The sequence below is a fragment of the Phoca vitulina genome, unplaced genomic scaffold, assembly GCF_004348235.1.
Source record: "Phoca vitulina isolate PV1807 unplaced genomic scaffold, GSC_HSeal_1.0 scaffold92, whole genome shotgun sequence".
NCBI classification, from domain to species: Eukaryota; Metazoa; Chordata; class Mammalia; order Carnivora; family Phocidae; genus Phoca; species Phoca vitulina.
In genome coordinates this window covers 545931-565416 of record NW_022589795.1, presented here as the reverse complement: position 1 = coordinate 565416, position 19486 = coordinate 545931, and the positions used below count along the sequence as shown (strand labels likewise).

The 19486-nt window shown below is 50.9% G+C and overlaps 1 protein-coding gene across 2 annotated transcripts in view; it reads left to right on the top strand.

Moving 5' to 3' along the window:
* ACLY (ATP citrate lyase) overlaps positions 1-19486 on the top strand; it is a 41756-nt gene that overhangs the window by 12246 nt on the left and 10024 nt on the right. The window contains exons 9-20 of one of the 2 annotated variants that reach the window (XM_032396488.1): positions 519-655; positions 1368-1429; positions 2686-2803; positions 4637-4791; positions 5409-5499; positions 6619-6648; positions 9203-9344; positions 9627-9795; positions 12483-12587; positions 13373-13569; positions 16444-16525; positions 17175-17285. In XM_032396488.1, coding sequence (XP_032252379.1) covers positions 519-655; positions 1368-1429; positions 2686-2803; positions 4637-4791; positions 5409-5499; positions 6619-6648; positions 9203-9344; positions 9627-9795; positions 12483-12587; positions 13373-13569; positions 16444-16525; positions 17175-17285 — 1399 coding nt within the window. The remainder of the gene's footprint in view (positions 1-518; positions 656-1367; positions 1430-2685; positions 2804-4636; positions 4792-5408; positions 5500-6618; positions 6649-9202; positions 9345-9626; positions 9796-12482; positions 12588-13372; positions 13570-16443; positions 16526-17174; positions 17286-19486) is intronic. The other variant, XM_032396489.1, reaches the window with a different exon arrangement.

Below are 19486 nucleotides of genomic sequence, written 5' to 3'. Positions count from 1 at the left end.
TTAATGCCTGTGTAAGTCTTCATACTTCCACACTTCATAGGAATGTTGAGCCCATATTCTATACCCTTTGCAATAATTGGTGGTTTTTCTCTTAAAGCACGGTAGGCATCTGCTCATTTCCAGGCAGTAATCTGCCGCGTTCCCTTCTGTGCCTGGCTCGGCCCTCCTCTGGCTGCAACCGTTTCACTTCTCTGTTGGGCAGCCTGGCAGGGAATCCTAGAATGCGTGGTTTTTCTTTGTGTCTGGAAGCGCCCCTTGTTCCCTTTACTTACCAGTGTCAACCCAGAGCCCCACGATGGCCTGGGGCTAGCAGAGCTCACTGCCAGGGAGAGCCTGATGCAGTGCACTTAACCTTCTGGTGTGACTTTTGTGGACCCTGGAGGGTCTGAGGCCCAAGGGATCGGTCCCATAGGCTGACCACAGGGCTCTGGGGCATCTGCGTGTCCTCCTCGGCACCAAGCTGCCACCCTCTGCCGCTCGAGTCAGAGCCAGCATTGACTTCTCTGTCTCCCTGGCAGTGATACCATCTGTGACCTAGGGGGTGTCAACGAGCTGGCAAACTACGGGGAATACTCGGGCGCCCCCAGTGAGCAGCAGACCTATGACTACGCCAAGACGATCCTCTCCCTCATGACCCGGGAGAAGCACCCAGATGGTGAGACACACATGCTCCTTCCCCAGGACGGCCCCTTGTGCTGCAGTGGGAACAGCTTTGGGCGAGGAGGCACTGAGGTGGTGGTCCTGGTGCTTGGCAGCCTGGGGTTAGTCATTCAGCTTCTGGACTTCTGTTTCTCCAAGTATACAGTGGGCAGTGTGGCTGTTGGACGGGGGAGCTCCAGGGAGGCAAGGAAGTGATGTGTACCTAGAGCCCTATGAGCAGGTGCGGGGGAGGAGGCAGCAGCGTGCTCTTACTGACTGCTATAAGCTCAGATCTTAGTGGCCCACTTTTTTTTTTAGGTTTGTTTTTTTTAGTGGCCCACTTCTACATTTACTAATCTGGGCTGTGGGATTCCCGGCTTCCCTTTACCACCTGTCCAGTGTTTGTGGATTACGCATAGCAGGTCACCTTCCCTTAAGCCAGAAGAGATTCCCACCGGGGGTATCCGGAAACTAACCTGGGTTTCTGAGTGCCAACCAGGAATGATATAGAGGTTCGGTGAGTTTGGATTAACCACTGGCTCGAGGGCACAGGTGATGGAAAGCTGAGTCGGTTAAGACTGAATGGATGTCAGGGGAGGCCAGCCTGCTGTCCACCCCAGCCAGCCTCTGCACTGATACTTCCTAATGCTTGGGAGAACTCCCTCAGTTAGATTTCTGGTAAGATGTTCAAGTCTCCCTTTCTAATAACCCTTCTACTCCAAACACAGGCAAGATCCTCATCATTGGAGGCAGCATCGCAAACTTCACCAATGTGGCTGCCACGTTCAAGGTAATCAGCCACAGGGGACCGTGCAGTTTCTGGAGAATGTGGGTTTGGGGGAAGCCAGAAAGGGAGGTTTCCATAAGCAGGGTTTGAGGCAGAAGCAGTTTCCCATGACTTACCCAGGTCAGTAGGGGCTCTCGTCCCAGGGTCCCTTGTTGGGGATGCAGAAGACACTGGGATAGATGCGGGTCTTTTCCAAAAGGTCAGAATGAGGAAAATGGTCCAGTGATCTGGGACTGTTGTTCATCCAGCCAGGGCCTGTCAGCCTGGGTCCCTGTGCACAGGTCAGGGGCGTCAGGGCACACAGTTCAGAGTGTGACTGCTGGTCAGGAAGGACGACAGCACTAACATGGATCGAGAGTTGTCCCCTTCTCAGCAACCACCTCAGGAGGCCATGTTTTGTTTCGTACTATCCTATGCTCAGTGAGGCTCCTCAGAAGAATGTGTCCCACCTGGTAGTTGAGCGTGTAAGTTTTGAGAATAATGAATAAATAAATGCCAGTCTTGCAAGTGACCTCTGAAAAAGTGGGGGACCAGGCCTTGTCAGTCTTGCCTAAAACAGGGTCTCCTTTATTGGCCCTGATTCAGCAAACGGACCTGAAGCAGGTGAATCTTGACGGCTTTGTGCTCACTTCTGAGCAACCCTGTAGTAAGCCGCAGAGTTGGTAGGCTGCTCAGGTCTGGAGCAGGACCTGGGTGTAGAGCTTCAGGTGGAATGCCTTGGGTGACAGACATCACACTCTGGGCTCCATAAACTAGCCTCCTGTCTGGAGAGACAGAACTCGTACGCACCTGTACCTTCTTCCAAATTGTTTCCAGAGTTGATACTCATTGCAAGGGCTGATCCCCGAAATTGCTGGAAGAGGTTTTAGTAGGACTTGGATGTTTAAGTGGATCATGTCCTGATAGCTCTGAGAACTCTTGCATTGGACCCTGGCCTCGATTTCCCCCCAGACTGCAATAGGAGATAACAAGGATGATGGGAGCCAGCATCCCGTGCATCGAGGGGTGTGACTCCCAGGCTCCTCAGCAGCGTTACCTCAGCAGCAGCACGAGTGCCCATGAATCCTAGGCCTTTCCGTTGCTTGTGGGTAGTCTCTTCCACACGTGTGAAATTCTTGACTGCTGGGCCCGCCATGCTTCTTCATGAGAAGCAGCCCTCCTTACCTACACCGTGGTATGTTTATCATGATTATAAATAATAATTGACTTAGGACTGCCTGTTTTTTAGTTACATGTCTGTCGGCCCTTCATGCTTTCAGGGCATCGTGAGAGCAATTCGAGATTACCAGGGCCCCCTGAAGGAGCATGAGGTCACCATCTTTGTCCGAAGAGGTGGCCCCAACTATCAGGAGGGCTTGCGAGTGATGGGAGAAGTCGGTAAGATTGGGCGGGGGGACCTTTTCTCTGCCGCCTTGGGCTTCCTGGAAGCGGGTCGGTCCTCAGACACTTGCTCATGTACCCCACTTCCTGGATATGCAGCTTGCTTCAGCTTCCAGTGTCTGTGCTCCTATGATGCGGAGCCCCCGACCTAAACTTCAGAATGGTTCATAAAGCATTGCCATTCAGCTGTTTGTTTAACAGATATTTGTGGAACACCTGCCCTGTGCCAGGCTCCGGGCAGAGCACGGGGGTTACAGCCGCACACGTGACAGACAGCAAGCCCTTGTGCTGCTGAGAACATTGACTGTTATGTCAGGTGGCACAAGGTGCCGCGAAAACAAACAAAGCCGAAGAAAGGGATAGCGTATGTGGGAGGGGACAGGCCTGGCTTTAATGGGGTGATCGGGGAATGATTCACCGAAAAGGTGACATTTGAGCAGTGAGCTGGAGGAGAGGAGGGAGCAGCTCGGCGGTGACCACGGTGGGAAGGGCAAGTTCCAAGGCCCCGAGTGGGAGTGTGCTGCTGTGTGGGACTGGCGGGCAGGGCCGAGGGAACAAAGGCGGGGTGTTGGCAGCAAGGCAGGGAGGCAGCGGGAGCCATGTGGGAGTGGTCCAGGTGCCGGGAGCACTTGGCCATGCCCCTGGGCTGGCAGCCTGTGGAAGACTTTGAGGGAGGGGCACACCTTGACTTCGGGTTGGAAGGGTTGTTTGGCTGCCAGGTGGACAGCAGGTTCAGAGGCGGGAGGGTGGAGATCTCTCAGACTGTGGGGGAGAGGAGAAAAAGGGCGGGTAACTGGTAGGACGGGAGAGCAGTGTCCCTCGCTGAGATGAGGGGCAAGAGGGTGGTGGCATCTGTTTTGGTTTCCTTTCTCCCTTCTGCATTTTGAGGATCTCCAGCAGGTTCATGAGACCTCACATTTAGAGCTCTCCAGAAGCTGGGGGCCTCCTCTCCGTCTGGACTAAGAGTATGTCTCCCTAAGTTGACCTCATGGAGCCTGAGACGTGAACTTGGTCACCAGTGGCTTTGGTCTTTAGTGCAGCCCCCATTGCTAAGAGCAGTTATGTGTGGGGCAGGGGTTCATGTGAGGTATCAGAGAGGTGACAAGATGCTCTTGCTCAGGGCGCATGCCGTGCCCTTTGATTGGAAGGGCAAAAGCTTTCCATCCTCCCATCTTCCCAAATGCGGTGGTTTTGGCAAACAGTAGCCCACTTACATCACTCAAAGGGGTGCTAGTCCTCGTTTTCACCTACAACTGAGGTCCTGCTGTGGGGACAGCCGTTGGGTACAGCACAGTGAATGTTCGTCACAGTTGGGCCACTGAACTCAGAGACATTAAACAAATAAACGATTACTAAAAGAAGATGCTGTTCGATAGGTGTGCATACAGTGAGGCGGCCAGGGGCTGGGGGGAGGAGGCCAGGGAAGGCCTTCCATGGGAGGTGGCACTCAGGCTGAGCCGGGTGACGGGAGGGCTCTGCAAAGGGAGAAGGGCCAGAGCCCCGAGAAAGTGAGCCCAGGAGCTCAGGAACAGAGGCAGGCCAGGCAGATATCGAGGTCAGGGGATTGGAGGGCCAGGGTCCAGCGGCCAGCAGGACAGCGCAGACCCTAATTATGCTCGCGGCCGCTTCAGGGTATCAGGAAAGCTCCTTCTTGCTCTTCTTATCAGCAGGTGGTCTTTACAAAGAGTTGCTTGGTGGTGAAAATAGGGCAATTGGTCTGTCTTGTGCAGAAAAAAGCACTAGATGCCGGGCAGGGGCCTTTGCAGAGTCCTGTGGACTTGGGTACTTACTTGAAGACTTGAATGATGGATTCTTTTCTTTCCCTCACAGGGAAGACCACTGGGATCCCCATCCATGTCTTTGGCACTGAGACTCACATGACGGCCATTGTGGGCATGGCCCTAGGCCACCGCCCCATCCCCAACCAGCCACCCACAGCCGCTCACACTGCAAATTTCCTCCTCAATGCCAGTGGGAGTACATCGGTAGGTGCCCCCTGTCCTCCACCTTAAAGCATCTTTGTGTCATCTTTGCCTCCCCCTCATACCTACCCCCATCCAGAGCACAGTGCCCCTGCTCTGTCCCTGGCCATCTGGGGGCACTGGGGAAAGACAGGTTGGTTTCTGTATGTTTGCCAATTTTTTTTCTGCCCAGTCGAGGTAGTATAATGGAAAGACCAGGGGTTTTTATTACTTTAGTTTAGTTTTTAAAGTAAACTCTGTGCCCAGCATGGGGCTTGAATTCACAACTCCAAGATCAAGAGTCGCACGTTCCACTGACTAAGCCAGCGAGGTGCCCCTGGACCAGGGGGTTTAAAATCAGACCAGAGTTCAAATCCTGTTGAGAGCAGGACGTTGGCAGGTGTCATGCCCTCTCGGAGCCTCAGTTTGCTCATCTGTGATAATGAGACAATACTAATTCCTATCTCAAGAGGGTTGTTAGAATAATACTTTTGGAAGCACTTTGTAGAGGATAGTTCTGTACATGGTGGTTCTTGTTACCCGATTTCCTTGGGCCTTAAGGAACCAAAGCTTAAGGACCAATAGCTCTTTTTCCCAGTTGTTACCTGTGGCTCTTACGCTGTCTCCTTGTCCCACTCCAGACTCCAGCCCCCAGCAGGACGGCATCTTTTTCTGAGTCCAGGGCCGATGAGGTGGCACCCGCAAAGAAAGCCAAGCCTGCCATGCCACAAGGTAACTGCCAGCAGGTTCAGGCTCCCTCCCCCTGCCCCCCGCCCCATTCTGCTTGCCCTGTCTAGGCCCTCCTGGGGCACTGGAACAGGGTTTGGGCTTTGCTATGAGAGTGGGTGTGGCACATGGGCCAAAATGGACATGAGGACATGAAGACTCAGGCCTTCCTAAGCCTTCCCCTGTCTCTCCTGGCACTGAGGACCCACGCTGCGCCTGAGTCACCCCGCTCCCTACTATCTTCTCTTCTACCCCCTTACTTCCCGCAGGGGCCTGTGAGCTGGGCAGGGAAACTGTGGAGAGACAGGGTGACAGAAATACCCAGAGGTGGCAAGATCTCCCAGACTCTGCTTCTCAGTGGAGAGCACGAGCCTTAGAGCTGGGACGGCAGAGCGAGCGCCCACATGCCCATCCCACCTCCTGGGGCTCTTCTGAAGACCCCCCTTCCTGTGAGCCCACCATAAGAGCACACATCAGTAACCAGCCCATCTGCATTTCGCCTCCCCTGTCTGTCCGTCCTCTGGTTCATCAGACGCGACCCCTGCCAGTCAGCCCTTGCAGCCAGCGTGAGGTGTACTAGGCCTTGGTCAGCACGGGGCTGCTGCAGCCTCTTCCTGGTACAGACCGCGTGCGCTTGAGGCATTTTGTGAAATAGTTCTACAGGCTCTAGGCCCTTGAGATTATAAGCTGTTCCCCTGCAGTCCCCCAAACCAGCAGCTTTGTCTACAGCACAGTGACAGGTCCAGCCCACAGTGACCTAATCATCTCACTGTGCTTCATGGGGACAGACACGGGATTGGCATTACGAGGGTGGGATCTGGCCAGCTGCCCCTCCACAAAGCCTGAGGGCCTGTGGTGTTCAGCACCCCTTCCAAGCCTTCTTGCCTCTCCCGCCCCCTCTCTGGCCTTTTGGCCCTTTGCCCTTTCTTGCTTCTGCACTGCTGATCAGTGCTCTCTTCTCTTTTGTTGGCTTCACTCCTGTCTGTTGTGGAATAGATGAGAGACAGTGAGGGCATCAGCCCTACGAGGCTTGTCCTTGGGACCCTTCCCTCTTCCCACCCTCTCCCTCCAAAGCCTCCAGCCACCAGCAGGTGACTCAGCTGCCTTGGTCATTTTCTTTGACAGATTCAGTCCCAAGTCCAAGACCCCTGCAAGGTAGGATGCCCCCACCCCGCCCCAGCTCTGTGTGTGGCTTTGTTAGCAGGTTATAGTCTTCCGTGTGCTTTGTTTCCCCCCAAGTCCTAGTCTTCGCCCTCCCTTGCTTTCCCACCCTTGCTTAGTCGCTCCCACCCCCACTCAGCGCTCCCCTGGCCAGCTGTCTCTGGCTCTGCCCTCCGGACAGGACAGAACAGGGTAGGGAGCGTGGGAGTAAGAGCCAGGCCCACAGCCTTGGAGAGTGGAGTGGTGTTTGCTGAGGAGGGAGGGGCGTCCTGGGAAGGAGGGAGCCATGGAAGCTAAAGGCGGAGGGGCAGCGCAGGGGCGAGGAGGGCAACCTCAGGCTTCTGGGATTCTCATCTGGGTCTCAAGGTCTCTTCTTACCTTCCCACCTGGCCTCACCACTGCCTCCTGCATCCCTGAGCTCTCAGTGCCAGCAGCGGGTTCAGACTTCTCTGGGTTTTGGGTGGAAGACAGGCTAGACAAGTCAAGGAGAGAGGTAGAAGCCCAGTTGGATGTGCAGTAAATCTGAAGAGGGGATCTGGGCCTTGGGGTAGGAGGTCATTGCTTACGAGGGACATTTGCCGTGCTCACTCACACGTTCACGCAAACACTGTCCCTTCAAAGCATCAGGGCTTCCAGTTAACTTTTTGACATTCACAGCTGTGGGAGATTTTTCCTGGGCAAGGGGAAACTTCAGATGTTGACCTTTGATCCCTTGCCAAGGGGAGGGGAAGGGGCAACTAGGCTAGGATCAGATATCCCCCTAGGAAGGCCAGGGATGCAGCCCTCTCACTATGTGCCTTTAATTCCTATGTTTCCTGTCTCTGGAAAGATCCTTTGTTACCTGAAAGACCAGAGCTGAGGCCGACTGTGCCAAAAGAACAGGGGTCTACCCCAGTTCTGAGAGCTCTTCCACCCAAGGGCTGGGGTCTCTTACTATTAGTCCCTGAGCCAGCAGAGCAGCCTGGTGGGGGTGTTAGTTAGCCCCTGCCGCTGGTGGGCTGAGGATGACGACCTTGGGCTTTGCCATCTCTGCGCTCAAGCAGGAGCACGCTTGAGTTCTGCCCCTTTCATGCTGGATGTGCACCTGGGCTTGGAGAGATTCCAGGCTTTTCTGTACTCTCTCGGGTAGACAGATGCATGTTTGTGTGCTTGCTCACACTCTGACTTGGGGGGTGTGTGGGTTCCCCCAAGGGTGGGGCGAGGCCGGGCCCTTCTGGCTTGTATCCTGCCCTCCTCCCTTGTACAGTTGAGCTGCATCGTAATTTAGTATATAATCTGGCCCTGATGCTAGATGACAGACTCTCCATCATCTGTCAGCTCTGAGCTTCAGGTTCCGGGGCCTGGGAAGTGAGGGTACTGGATTAGGTGGCCGTCTTTGTTCGGTGAGCTCATGTCTCATGAGAACCCAGATGGATCTGGTGACAGCAAGTCCCAGGTATTTGGAACAGCAGGAGACTTCTGGTATGAGAAGCTTACAGCTGAGAGGGAAGAAGCAAGCCTATGTAGGGATGAGAACCTTGCATGCCTTGGGAGAGTGATCTCAAATTTATTTTATCAGACCTTAAACCTGATTAGCCAAGCCTGCACTAGCACACTAGGTTAATTAAGACCAGATGGCCCCTGAGCTCGGTGCCTAGTTCTCCCCGGGGGAGCTGAGAGCCTCCCCAGGGGCTACTTTCCTCCAGTGACTTGTCCTCCAGTGACTTGCAGAGAATGGGAGGGACAGGTCACCTGTCTGCAGGGTGGTGAAGGGGCCTTTTCCTTCAGGCCGTGCAAGCACTTCTGACAGCTCTTCTCCCCGCTTCTTTTGCCTCTCACTCTTCTGCCCCCTGGAGAATTGCCCGAGAGCCTTGTTCTGAGCAGGAGAGGGCCACCTGCTAGAGGGAGGCGGACAGGAGGGAGGGGACGGCACAGAGAATGTTGGGGGGATGCCACGAAGCCAGTGTGCTCCGACCAGAACCTCAGGTAGAAATAAGGCTGCAGCCAGCCTCTTCTTTGGACCTACACTGACCTAGAATCCTGAGGATTCGGATCTTGACCTAAGTGTGGGAATTTCCCCACCCCCCACCCCCCCATGTGGGAATGTCCAGATTTAGAGGTGATAATTGTTGGGTTGTTTGAAATCGTGTGGCCACCAGAATTGGGAGAGCTTGATGTTTTTTTCTCAGCGTCTTTAAAAATAATCGATCAAGCCTTCATTTGCATGTAAGCAAAATGCTGATTACATGCCTGTCCTGTGAGGCGGAGCAGTTCCTCCTGTAGGGATTCTCCGCCTGTGGGTCTTTTCTCTGCACGGGAGTCCTTTCTGTGTTCATTGCTAGCTCTTTACCAGCTAGGCAGATCCTCTTAGCTCTCTTTGCTCTGCCACCTCTTTGCAAAGAAACCAGGGCACCTCTTCTCCCAGCTCTCAGAGTCCCAGCCTCTTGACGTCCCTTTGCCATGCTGATGAGCCCTTCTCCCCGGACTGGGTGTGGAGGGGTGCGGCAGCCCCTACCTGTCTCCCGGGAGTGTGTGTTCTGGGTGCACTCGCTGTGTCTTTGCCCACCAGGAAAGAGTGCCACCCTCTTCAGCTGCCATACCAAGGCCATCGTGTGGGGCATGCAGACCCGGGCCGTGCAGGGCATGCTGGACTTCGACTATGTCTGCTCCCGAGATGAGCCCTCGGTGGCCGCCATGGTGTACCCTTTCACGTGAGTCCCACCACGGCGGGAAGCAAGAGATGGCTGCCAAGTGGGATTTCCTCATCTCCTCTCCCTCACTAAGACAGACCCAGGGGAGCCAGCAAGATTATCCCCTTTGCTGGGGGAGCATCTGCCATCCCAGACTGGGGGCGATCCATATTCCTAGGGGATCTGTTTCCCACATGTGGGACCCTGTCTCTCCACCTTCTAGATGAAGCTCCTCCCGTTGGCTTCCCCCTCCCCAGCCCTGACAGTTTGGGGGTATCCTGACCCGTCTTCCTCCTCTCTCAGTGGGGACCACAAGCAGAAGTTTTACTGGGGTCACAAGGAGATCCTGATCCCTGTCTTCAAGAACATGGCTGATGCCATGAAGAAACACCCAGAAGTAGACGTGCTGATCAACTTTGCCTCTCTCCGCTCAGCTTATGACAGTACCATTGAGACCATGAATTATGCGCAGGTAGATCAGTGGGCACAGGGGTGGGGAAGCAGGGAAAGCTCCCGAATGGTGTCTTCTGGCACCGTGGAAAAAGGACTTGGCGCTCAGGACTGGCCGGTGGTGTGGGAGAAAGTGGTTGGATACGCTTGATCTTTAGAAGATAGTGTGGTAACTGAGGGCAAGCAGGCTGGATAGGGCTGCTTACCTAGGCTAACAGAGAGTCCGTTCAGGATCATCTGCCCCCCACCAGGTCCCCCCTGTGCTGCTAAGACCGGCTTTCACAACAGAATCAAAAGCAATTTCTTATTATAAAATTATTACATGTTTATTGTAGAGAAAATTTAAATACTATTAAATAAAAAGAAAAAAAATGAATACCTCAGTCAATTCCAGTTTCCCAGAAATATGGTTGCCAACATTTGAATAGATCCTCCTCTGTTCCTTTTTCTGGATTTGAACATGTGGAATAATACTATACGTGACTGTTTTGTAGTCCATTTTCTTCAGTTACTCTTTCCACATCCATAAATACTCATTGGCAAACATCAGTTTCGCTTTTTCAGGTCTTGTGGTGAGCATCTTAGATGAACATTTGCATATGTTCTTAATTATTTCCCCAGCATAAATGTCTGGAAGTCAGACTGCTGCATCAGAATGTGCAGATTTAGGGGCGCCTAGGTGGCTCAGTCATTAAGTGTCTGCCTTCGGCTCAGGTCATGATCCCAGGGTCCTGGGATTGAGCCCCGCATCGGGCTCCCTGCTCAGCGGGAAGCCTACTTCTCCCTCTCCCACTCCCCCTGCTTGTGTTTTCTCTCTCGCTGTGTCTCTCTCTGTCAAATAAATAAATAAAATCTTAAAAAAAAAAAAAAAAAGAATGTGCAGATTTGAAAGCCTTTGATCCATCCTGCCCAGGTGCCCTCCAGAAAAGTTGTAAGGACAGAAACTCCATCAGTGATTCAGGAATGCCTGCTTCCTTGTACCCTGGCCAACACTGAATGTTTGCGTTTTAAAAACATGTATTTGGGGCATCTGGGTGGCTCACTCGGTTAAGCATCTGACTCTTGATTTCTGCTCAGGTCATGATCTCAGGGTCGTGAGATGGAGCCCTGAGTTGGGCTCTGCATTGGGGTAGAGCCTGCTTAAGATTCTCTCTCCCTCTCCTTGTGCCTCCACCCCTGCTCCCACACACGCACTCTCTAAGAAAAACAAGCATGTATTTGACAAGTGATAGGTGTTCTATTTAATTAGCATATTTTTTAAGATTTATATTTATTAGGGAGAGAGTGCACACGCACATGCGCACACAGGTGGGAGGAGGGGGCAGAGGAAGAGGAAGAAGCAGATTCCCTGCTGAGCAAGGAGCCCATCGCAGGGCTTGCTCCCAGGACCCTGGGATCACAACCTGAGCTGAAGGCAGATGCTTAACCTGCTGAGCCAGCCAGGCGTCCCTAATCTGCATATCTTTGATTATTAACTAAGATTAGCTTTTAAAAAAAAAAAAAAGATTTTATTTATTTATTAGAGAGAGAGAAAGAACATGAGCATGGGGGAGTGGGAGAAGGAGAAGCAGGCTCCCTGCTGAGCAGAGAGCCCAATGAGGGGCTCGATCCTGGGACTCCGGGATCATGACCTGAGCTGAAGGCAGACGCTTAACCGACTGAGCCACCCAGGCGCCCCTAAGATGAGCTTTTAAAAACATTTATTGACCATTTATATTTTGTGACTTGCTCTCCCTTCCTTTTTTTTTTTTCCTGTTGAGTGTTTGTGTTTTTTGTTACTGATTTGTATGAGTCTTTATAGATTAAGATATTGATTCTTCTGTTCACAATTATCGTCTGATCCCAGACTGGCTTAGTTCAGTGTATGACTGGAGGATGTAAACTTGTTTTGCCATCTCAGTGAAGCAAAAACAAAAGCACACCTGCTGAAAATGAGCTGCTTTTTTATTCTAGAGCGAAGTTTAGCAAACTATAGCCTAAGGGTCAAACCTAGCCCACTGTCTGGTTCTCAAATAAAGTTTTGTTAGAACACAGCCATGCTGTGTTCATTTATGTATTGTCCATGGCTGCCTTCATGCTACAGAGGCAAAGTTTAGTAGTTACTGCAGAGACCACATGACCAAAAAAGGCAGAAAAAGTTTGTTGGCCCCTGTTCTAGAGCCAGAGAGAGATGGTTCTCGATCTTTCCTGCCCACCCCCACTCCTTCTGGCTTTCTCCCCCAGCCCACTCTCTGGTCTGAGTGTGTAAGCAGCTCATTTGTGTCCCTTACTGACCCTGGGACATAGAGTCAGAGACTCAGAGGACACAGTGGAAAAAGCCATAGATACCTGCTTTATGAATAGGCACTAGGACAGGTGGGGAACAGGTGGGTCTGAGTCTTGTGGGTTTTTGGTTGGGAGAGAATATAGCCACTCTTGATGGTAGTGGGTTTTCAGAAACATTTGCTCCTGCTTGGTTCCTGAGTTACTGTGGTGTTAACCAATGGAGATTGGCTTTGGATGTCTACACCTCTCTTTTTGGGAGAGGGTTGGAGTGGTCAGGCTAGTGACAGAGGCCTATGGGAAGAAAGGGTTGCATACTGATAACTTGGTTAACTGCATACTTGGTTCTTAGAGCCTGGAAGGGGGCATGGAAGGTGGGTCCCATTAAGGGCGCCACCCCGTTGCTTCATCTGAGGCACAAAGTTAACAGGAAGGACTGTCCTTTAGATCCGGACCATCGCCATCATAGCTGAAGGCATCCCTGAGGCCCTCACAAGGAAGCTGATCAAGAAGGCGGACCAGAAGGGAGTGACCATCATTGGACCTGCCACTGTGAGTGTCCTTTCCGGAAAGCCTTTTAAGTTCAAGGCTATCTTTCGAAGTTCTGGGCCCACAGAAAGCAAACTTGTTGACTCTTCGGTTTCCCTCTTAGGTTGAAAAGATTCGGAGAGTACCCATTGAAAGTCAGTTTATATCCAGTTACTTTAAAGGGCTCTCGCCCCAGTCCCTATCACCTTTATAGTTTTAGGGGGCTAACGAAGATTTTTTGTGTGTTTGCCCACCTTCATACAACCATAGCATAGTCTTTGATTATTCCTTTAACCATGAACTGAAGAAGAATCTACTTACAGGTTTTATTTGCCCAAAGGCCTTCACATAGAAAGAAATTGCCGTGGGACTATTTTGTTGTTGTTCTTCCTTAGTTGTTGCATTAAAAAGTTGTCTGACGGTCAGATTTTCTTTCATCTCTGAGGCAGAGGGTGATGTTGAGCAGAGGTGTACACCTGTATTTTACACTTTTCCTGGGTGCTGTCGCCCTTTTAAAGCGGAGGAGGTGACTTAATCCTGAGTATACAAATCTGAATCTGCAGTAGTAAGCCATGTTTTACAAGCAGGGTTCTCTTTTTTCTTGTGTAATGGCTCTTGAGGGAGAGATGAGATTCTTCCTAAGCCGGAAACCCATTGTGCAGGTGTTAGCTCTCTCGGACCATTTCCTTCCCATCCTGACCAGCCAGCGGGGGGTTGAGCAGGTCGCACCGGGCCTCATGATTCCACTGAGCCCTGTGGTCAGTCAGGAGCTTACGCTTCCTTCCTGACTGCTGTTTGTGCCCTCACAGGTTGGAGGCATCAAGCCCGGGTGCTTTAAGATTGGGAATACAGGTGGGATGCTGGACAACATCCTGGCCTCCAAGCTCTACCGCCCTGGCAGCGTGGCCTACGTCTCGCGCTCTGGGGGCATGTCCAACGAGCTCAACAACATCATCTCTCGGACCACAGACGGCGTCTACGAGGGCGTGGCCATTGGCGGGGACAGGTGATCAGCTGGGCCGAGGCGGGTCTCCCATGCTGGGGAGTGGTGGGCTAGGAGAAGGGGGGCGCTGGGTCCTCCAATCTCTGCTCGCTGCTGCCGAGTGAAGTCCATAAAACGGCATTTCTACTCTGTCTCAGGACTGACATCAGCATGAACTCAGAAAAAAAAAAAAAAAAACAGGAAAAGATGTTTTTCAAAGGTGTTTAGGCTTTGGGGGTAATTCTGTTCCTTGTCTGAGTTGTGGCCATAGGGAGGCAGCAGAGCGGAGCGGTTGGTAGGACTAATTCTGAAATCAGAGCAAGGGGCTCAAATCCCAGTTTCTCTGTTGACCAGGGAAGTGTCCTGGGCAGATCACTTACCCTCCGCAGACCTCCATCATCCTTATAGATCAAATGGGTAGAATAATAGCAGCCACCTCATGGGGTTGTTTTGAAGATTAAGTGAGGGTAATATTTATAGAAGGTGGCTAATACAGGGCCTAGCACTTGACTCAGCAGGTGTTAACTGTAGTCTGTAATAGTGAAAGGAAGAATTGTTTCTCTACTCTCTACCATGACCTCACTGACCCTTCTGGCTACCAGATTTTGGGATTTTTTTTCCTGTGCCAGGCAGTTCTCCAATTCTCTGCTGGGCGTCCTGCAATGCATTTCAATTCTGACAGTATCTACCTGGAGTTCGTACCAGATCCCACAGGTGAAGGGCTCAGCCTCACAAAATGCCAACTGCAAGTCCAGGCTTCCGATACTCCTGACCAACTGACTGTACACTGGGGGTCTCCACACCTCCCTTCTTGGGTTTGGTAATTTGCTAGAATGGCTTGCAGAACCCAGGAACAACCAGAGGAAAGAAACACATATGGCAAGTTATGGGGGGCGGTGCATGGAGCTTCTGTGCCCTCTGTGGGCATGCTATCCTCCCAGCGCCTTGGTGTGCTCACCAACCCAGAAGCTCTCCAAACTCCTTTCTTTAGGGATTTTTTATGGAGACTTCATCATGTAGGCATGATTGATTATTAATTCAATCTCTGGCCTTTCTCCCCTCCCCAAAGGATGGTGAGTAGGGCTGAAAATTCCAAGCCTCTGATCATGGCTTGGTTTTCTAGTGACCAGCCCGCATCCAGGAGCTCTGCAGGCGCCCACCAAGAGTTGCCTCATGAGAATAAAAGACGCCCTTGTCACCTAGGAAATCCCAAGGGTTTTAGGAGCTCTGCGTCAGGAACTGGAGACAGAGACCAAATTTTTATTTCTTCTTATTTCACAGATAGTATATTCATTGTTTTTGTTAGTGGGAATGGTAATCAGTAGAGTATTATTTTAGAGTAATGCCTACCACCTAATGCCATAATACACGTTAGCCATTGCTGTTTATTATTACATCTCCTGCTCTTTGCCTCAACCAAAAGCTGTTGGGCAAGTGAGGCACCTTGTCCGTCTCCTGGCTCTCCAGTATCGTGTCAGATGGACTTCCTGAGTGAGGAAGATCTCTCACCAGGCCTTTGAGGCTACGGCCTGGGGGACCCTCGTCCCTGGTGTTCCCTGACGACGGGCTCCAGCTCAAATAAGTCTGGGCAGTTACACTGTCCCCTTGTGATGTACAATGCTCTCAAAGATCTGCAGAGAAGCATCCTTGGCCTTAAACAATCCTTTAGTAAACTCATGTGACAGGAGAAAGTAAAAAAATACAGGGGACCCTTGAACAACACAGGTTTGAACTGCATGGGTCCACTAATATGCAGATTTTTTTCAATAAATACACCACGGTACTGTAAATGTATTTTCCTTATGGCTTTGTTAATCACATTCTCTTTTCTCTAGCCTTACTTTAGTGTAGGAACATAGTGTATAATGCGTATAACATACAAAATACGTGTTAATCGACTACTGATGTTATCAGCAAGGCTCTGGTCAACAGTAGGCTATTAGTAGTTAAGTTTTTGGGGAGTCATAGTTATACTTGGATTTTCTTTTCCTTTTTTTCTTTTCTTTTTTTTTTTAAAGATTGTATTTATTTTTTGACAGAGAGCGAGAGAGGGAACACAAGCAGGAGGAGTGGGAGAGGGAGAAGCAGGCTTTCTACTGAGCAGGGAGCCCGATGCGGGGCTCAGTCCCAGGACCCCGGGATCATGACCTGAGCCAAAGGCAGATGCCCAATTGACTGAGCCGCCCAGGCGCCCCTGTCTACTTGGGTTTTCGACTGCATGTGGTGGGGATTGATGTTCCCAAACATCACGTCATTCAGGGACCAACTATGTGTACAGGCCTATATAGAGATGCAGCCATAGCCTGCCAATCCTGGGACATGAGTTGGCACGCTGTATTATGTATTGCTGTGTTAAAAGAAAAAAAAGTCACGCAAACCAGGTGGTTTCAAACTATAATAGAACATGGCCCATCCACAGGCTGGCAGGGGGCTTTCTTGTGGGCTTTTCCACAGGCTGCTCAGTGTCGTCAGGACGTAGTGACCAGCATCCCCCAGAGTGAGCAATTCAAGAGGGAGTGCGAGACAGAAGCTGTTTTCTCTATAACCCTGCCACGGAAGCCATTGTCAGAGAATCACTTCTGCCACATTTTGTTTATTAGAAACTAATCATCAAGTCTGATTCATACGCAAGAGAGGCATGAGGTTCCACCTTGTTAAAAGAATTTGCAGCCGTATTTTAAAACCACCACACATGTGCTCTGTAAGCATCTCTTACTGCCAAGCAAACCTCCCCTTTCCTCCTTCCCTTCCCTTGTGCTTCATTTATTACCCACCCCCAACACTTGAGGCATCTCTGGGCCCTCACGAGAAGCCTCACGTGTTCCTGGTAGCTTCCTACACCCGTACCTGCACCTCCCCAGGCCTGCTGATCCCATGTGTTCTCTCTGCTGTCACCAGGTACCCTGGCTCAACATTTATGGATCATGTGCTACGTTACCAGGATACTCCAGGAGTGAAAATGATTGTGGTTCTTGGAGAGGTGAGTTTTGTTTTGTTTTTTTAATTTTATTTTTCTGACTCTAAAAGTAATGTGTGAGCTCCATTAAAAAAAAAAAAAATGCATGCATTTTGGTTATATATAACTTAATGTGACAGTCCCTGGTAATCCTGCTCCCTACACTCTGGGACATAAAGGCCATCACCGTCAACACTGTCATGTTTGTTCCTGAAAAACTTCTTGCCTCTTGGTGGCACAAGACATTTTAGTACCAATAAAGAAGAAGCTTTTGGCTGACCTTGGTCTCTTGGGCAGTGCGTAGCTGGAGTAAGAAGTGCACTTTTTCAGTTTGGGAGAGTCCTTTAACCCCATTCCTTGCTTGTGCCCCTGAGCAGGTCTGATCCAAAATCATCTTATACCCTTAGATCAGGGAGGGGGAGTCCCGGGGACTCCGGAGGATACCCACTCCCCCGTTACAATTCTTCCTTGCATCCAGTCTCAGTCTTACAGGCTATTATTTGGCCAAAGCCCATGTGTCTTCATTTTCTAGCCAAGTTGTAAGTCAGGACCCCTGGTGCCTGTGACCTCTGCCTGATTTGGGGCAGATTTTCCTGCTGCAGTGCTTCCCACAGCAACTCGGGACGGGTTCCCCTAACTTGTGGGCTTTTTCTCGTTCCCTGTTCCTTGGCAGATAGGGGGCACTGAGGAATATAAGATCTGCCGGGGCATCAAGGAGGGCCGCATCACCAAGCCCGTGGTCTGCTGGTGCATCGGGACCTGTGCCACCATGTTCTCCTCTGAGGTATAGCCGGGGCGGGTCACTCCTGGACAGGGAGGCCAAAGGGGGCATTCAAGGTGAACCATGTGGTCATCTTGTTAAGCAGCTCGTTCCTCCGATGAACATTTATTACTTGCTGGGTTACCGCGAGGTCCAGCCAGGGCCCTGCTTTCTAGGAGGTTAAGTCCACTGGAGGGTGGGGGGCAGTCATCAGCAGGCGAGTCCCTGCTTGGAGTCGGCGCAGTTCTGTCTGGAGGAGTTGAGATGGCCCCGCAGGGACGGTGAGGCTTGCACTGCATCTAAGGGATGAGAAAGGGGTTTGCTTCCCGAAAGGGAGGCTGAGAAGGGAGAGGACACACAGGTGCAGAGCTGGGGAGGGGCATGGGGAGGGGCTATAGAAGAAAGCCAGGTTTGTTGTGGATGTGAAGGTGCCCAGAGGCCTGCAGTGAGCGCAGCACTCTCTTCTCTTTCTGGCTGGGCACCCATCATCACCCCAAGGATGGGACAGGTCCTCACAGTGTTTTATTTTTGTCTTTCAATTAAATTTTTTTTTAAGATTTTATTTATTTGACAGACAGAGACAGTGAGAGAGGGAACACAAGCAGGGGGAGTGGGAGAGGGAGAAGCAGGCTTCCCGCTGAGCAGGGAACCCGATGTGGGGCTCAATCCCAGGACCCTGGGACCATGACCCGAGCCAAAGGCAGACGCTTAATGACTGAGCCACCCAGGCGCCCCTAATTTTTTAAAACATTATGAAATTTCAAGCATACACAAATGTAGAGTACAGTGACTGCCCAGCTAATAAGTGATTTTTGATTTCTTAATTAGGTCACATGACCTTGCAGAACTTTCTGCCCTATAGAGGAGGTAATAAAGGTATGCAACAAAATCTCTACCTGTTGGCAAGCAGAGACAGCTCCTCAGGGAAACAGAATTAAGAACTGAGCAATGGGAGTAGAAACTGGAGGTATTTGTATAGGTGACATTTTTCAGAACTATGTTCCACAAAACACTGGTCCTATAGCCGTGGTCCTCAAAACAAAACAAAAACCAAAGCAAACAGAACGGGGAGCTTCTATAAATTATGAACATGGAACATAATCTATTTCCCTTTTAAAATTTTGGTTTCGGGGGTTGCTGGGTGGCTCAGTCAGTTAAGCATCTGACTCTTGATCTCAGCTCAGGTCATGATCTCAGGGTCATGGGATTGAGTCCCCGTGTCGGGCTCCACACTGCTCAGTATGGAGTCTGCTTGTCCCTCTCTCTCTCCTTCTCCTCCTTCTCTCTCTCTCTCCCTAAAATAAATAAATAAAATCTTTAATTTTTTTGGTTTTAGTTTTGAGGAATCTCAGAGTTAAAGAGACTTGTTTAACTTCCTTGAACCCAGCATTGTCCATTTATTTGAGTACAGAATCTCTTCTCCTTCCCACCCCTTCCACCCATGCAGATTCGGTCCTATAAAGAACGCATTGGGAGCCTGCATGTTAAAGCATGTGTTTTCCAGCATCGCTAACCAGAGCAGCCGTTCCTGACCTTTCCCACACTTGAGGCCCCTTTTGTTATATGTAGTGGGTAAGAACATAGGGAGAGGCCACATTGCCTGGGTTTAGATGCTACCGCATGCTACCTGTGTAGCCTTGAGCAAGTTACGTTACCCCTCCAGCGTTCTGTTTCCTTTCTCACTGGAAGCAGCCATAGCAACTGAAAGATGAAATGAGTCAAGTGCACAGAAAAGTGCCTGGATGTAGTGTTACTCAAACAGGTTAGATGTTGCTGTGATTATCCACCTCACCCCGCCCTGATCGGGATTTTGAACCACATCTCATTTGGTAACCTCATTTTCCCTGTTGCGTGGTCAAAGACACAGTTACCGTGTAGCTCTTCCCATGGGTTTTCTCTTTCCTGATGTTCCCTTCCCATAGCCAGTCACCCCTGTGCCATTGGATTTAGAGTTTATCTTACTGCATGCTCAGGTGGAAGGGGGCAGGTGCTAGTCGGCTCCAGATGATAGTTGCCATGTGGGAATATAGACCTACAGACAACTCGACTTTTTATCTTTTTAAACAAATCTAAATTTATTTACATTTATTTACAGAAAGGGGGGAGGGACAGAGGGAGAGAGAGAATCTCAAGCATACTCCACACTGAGCGCAGAGCCCTACGTGGGGCTCCATCTCACAACCCTGAGATTATGACCTGAGCTGAAATCAGGAGTCGGTCGCCCA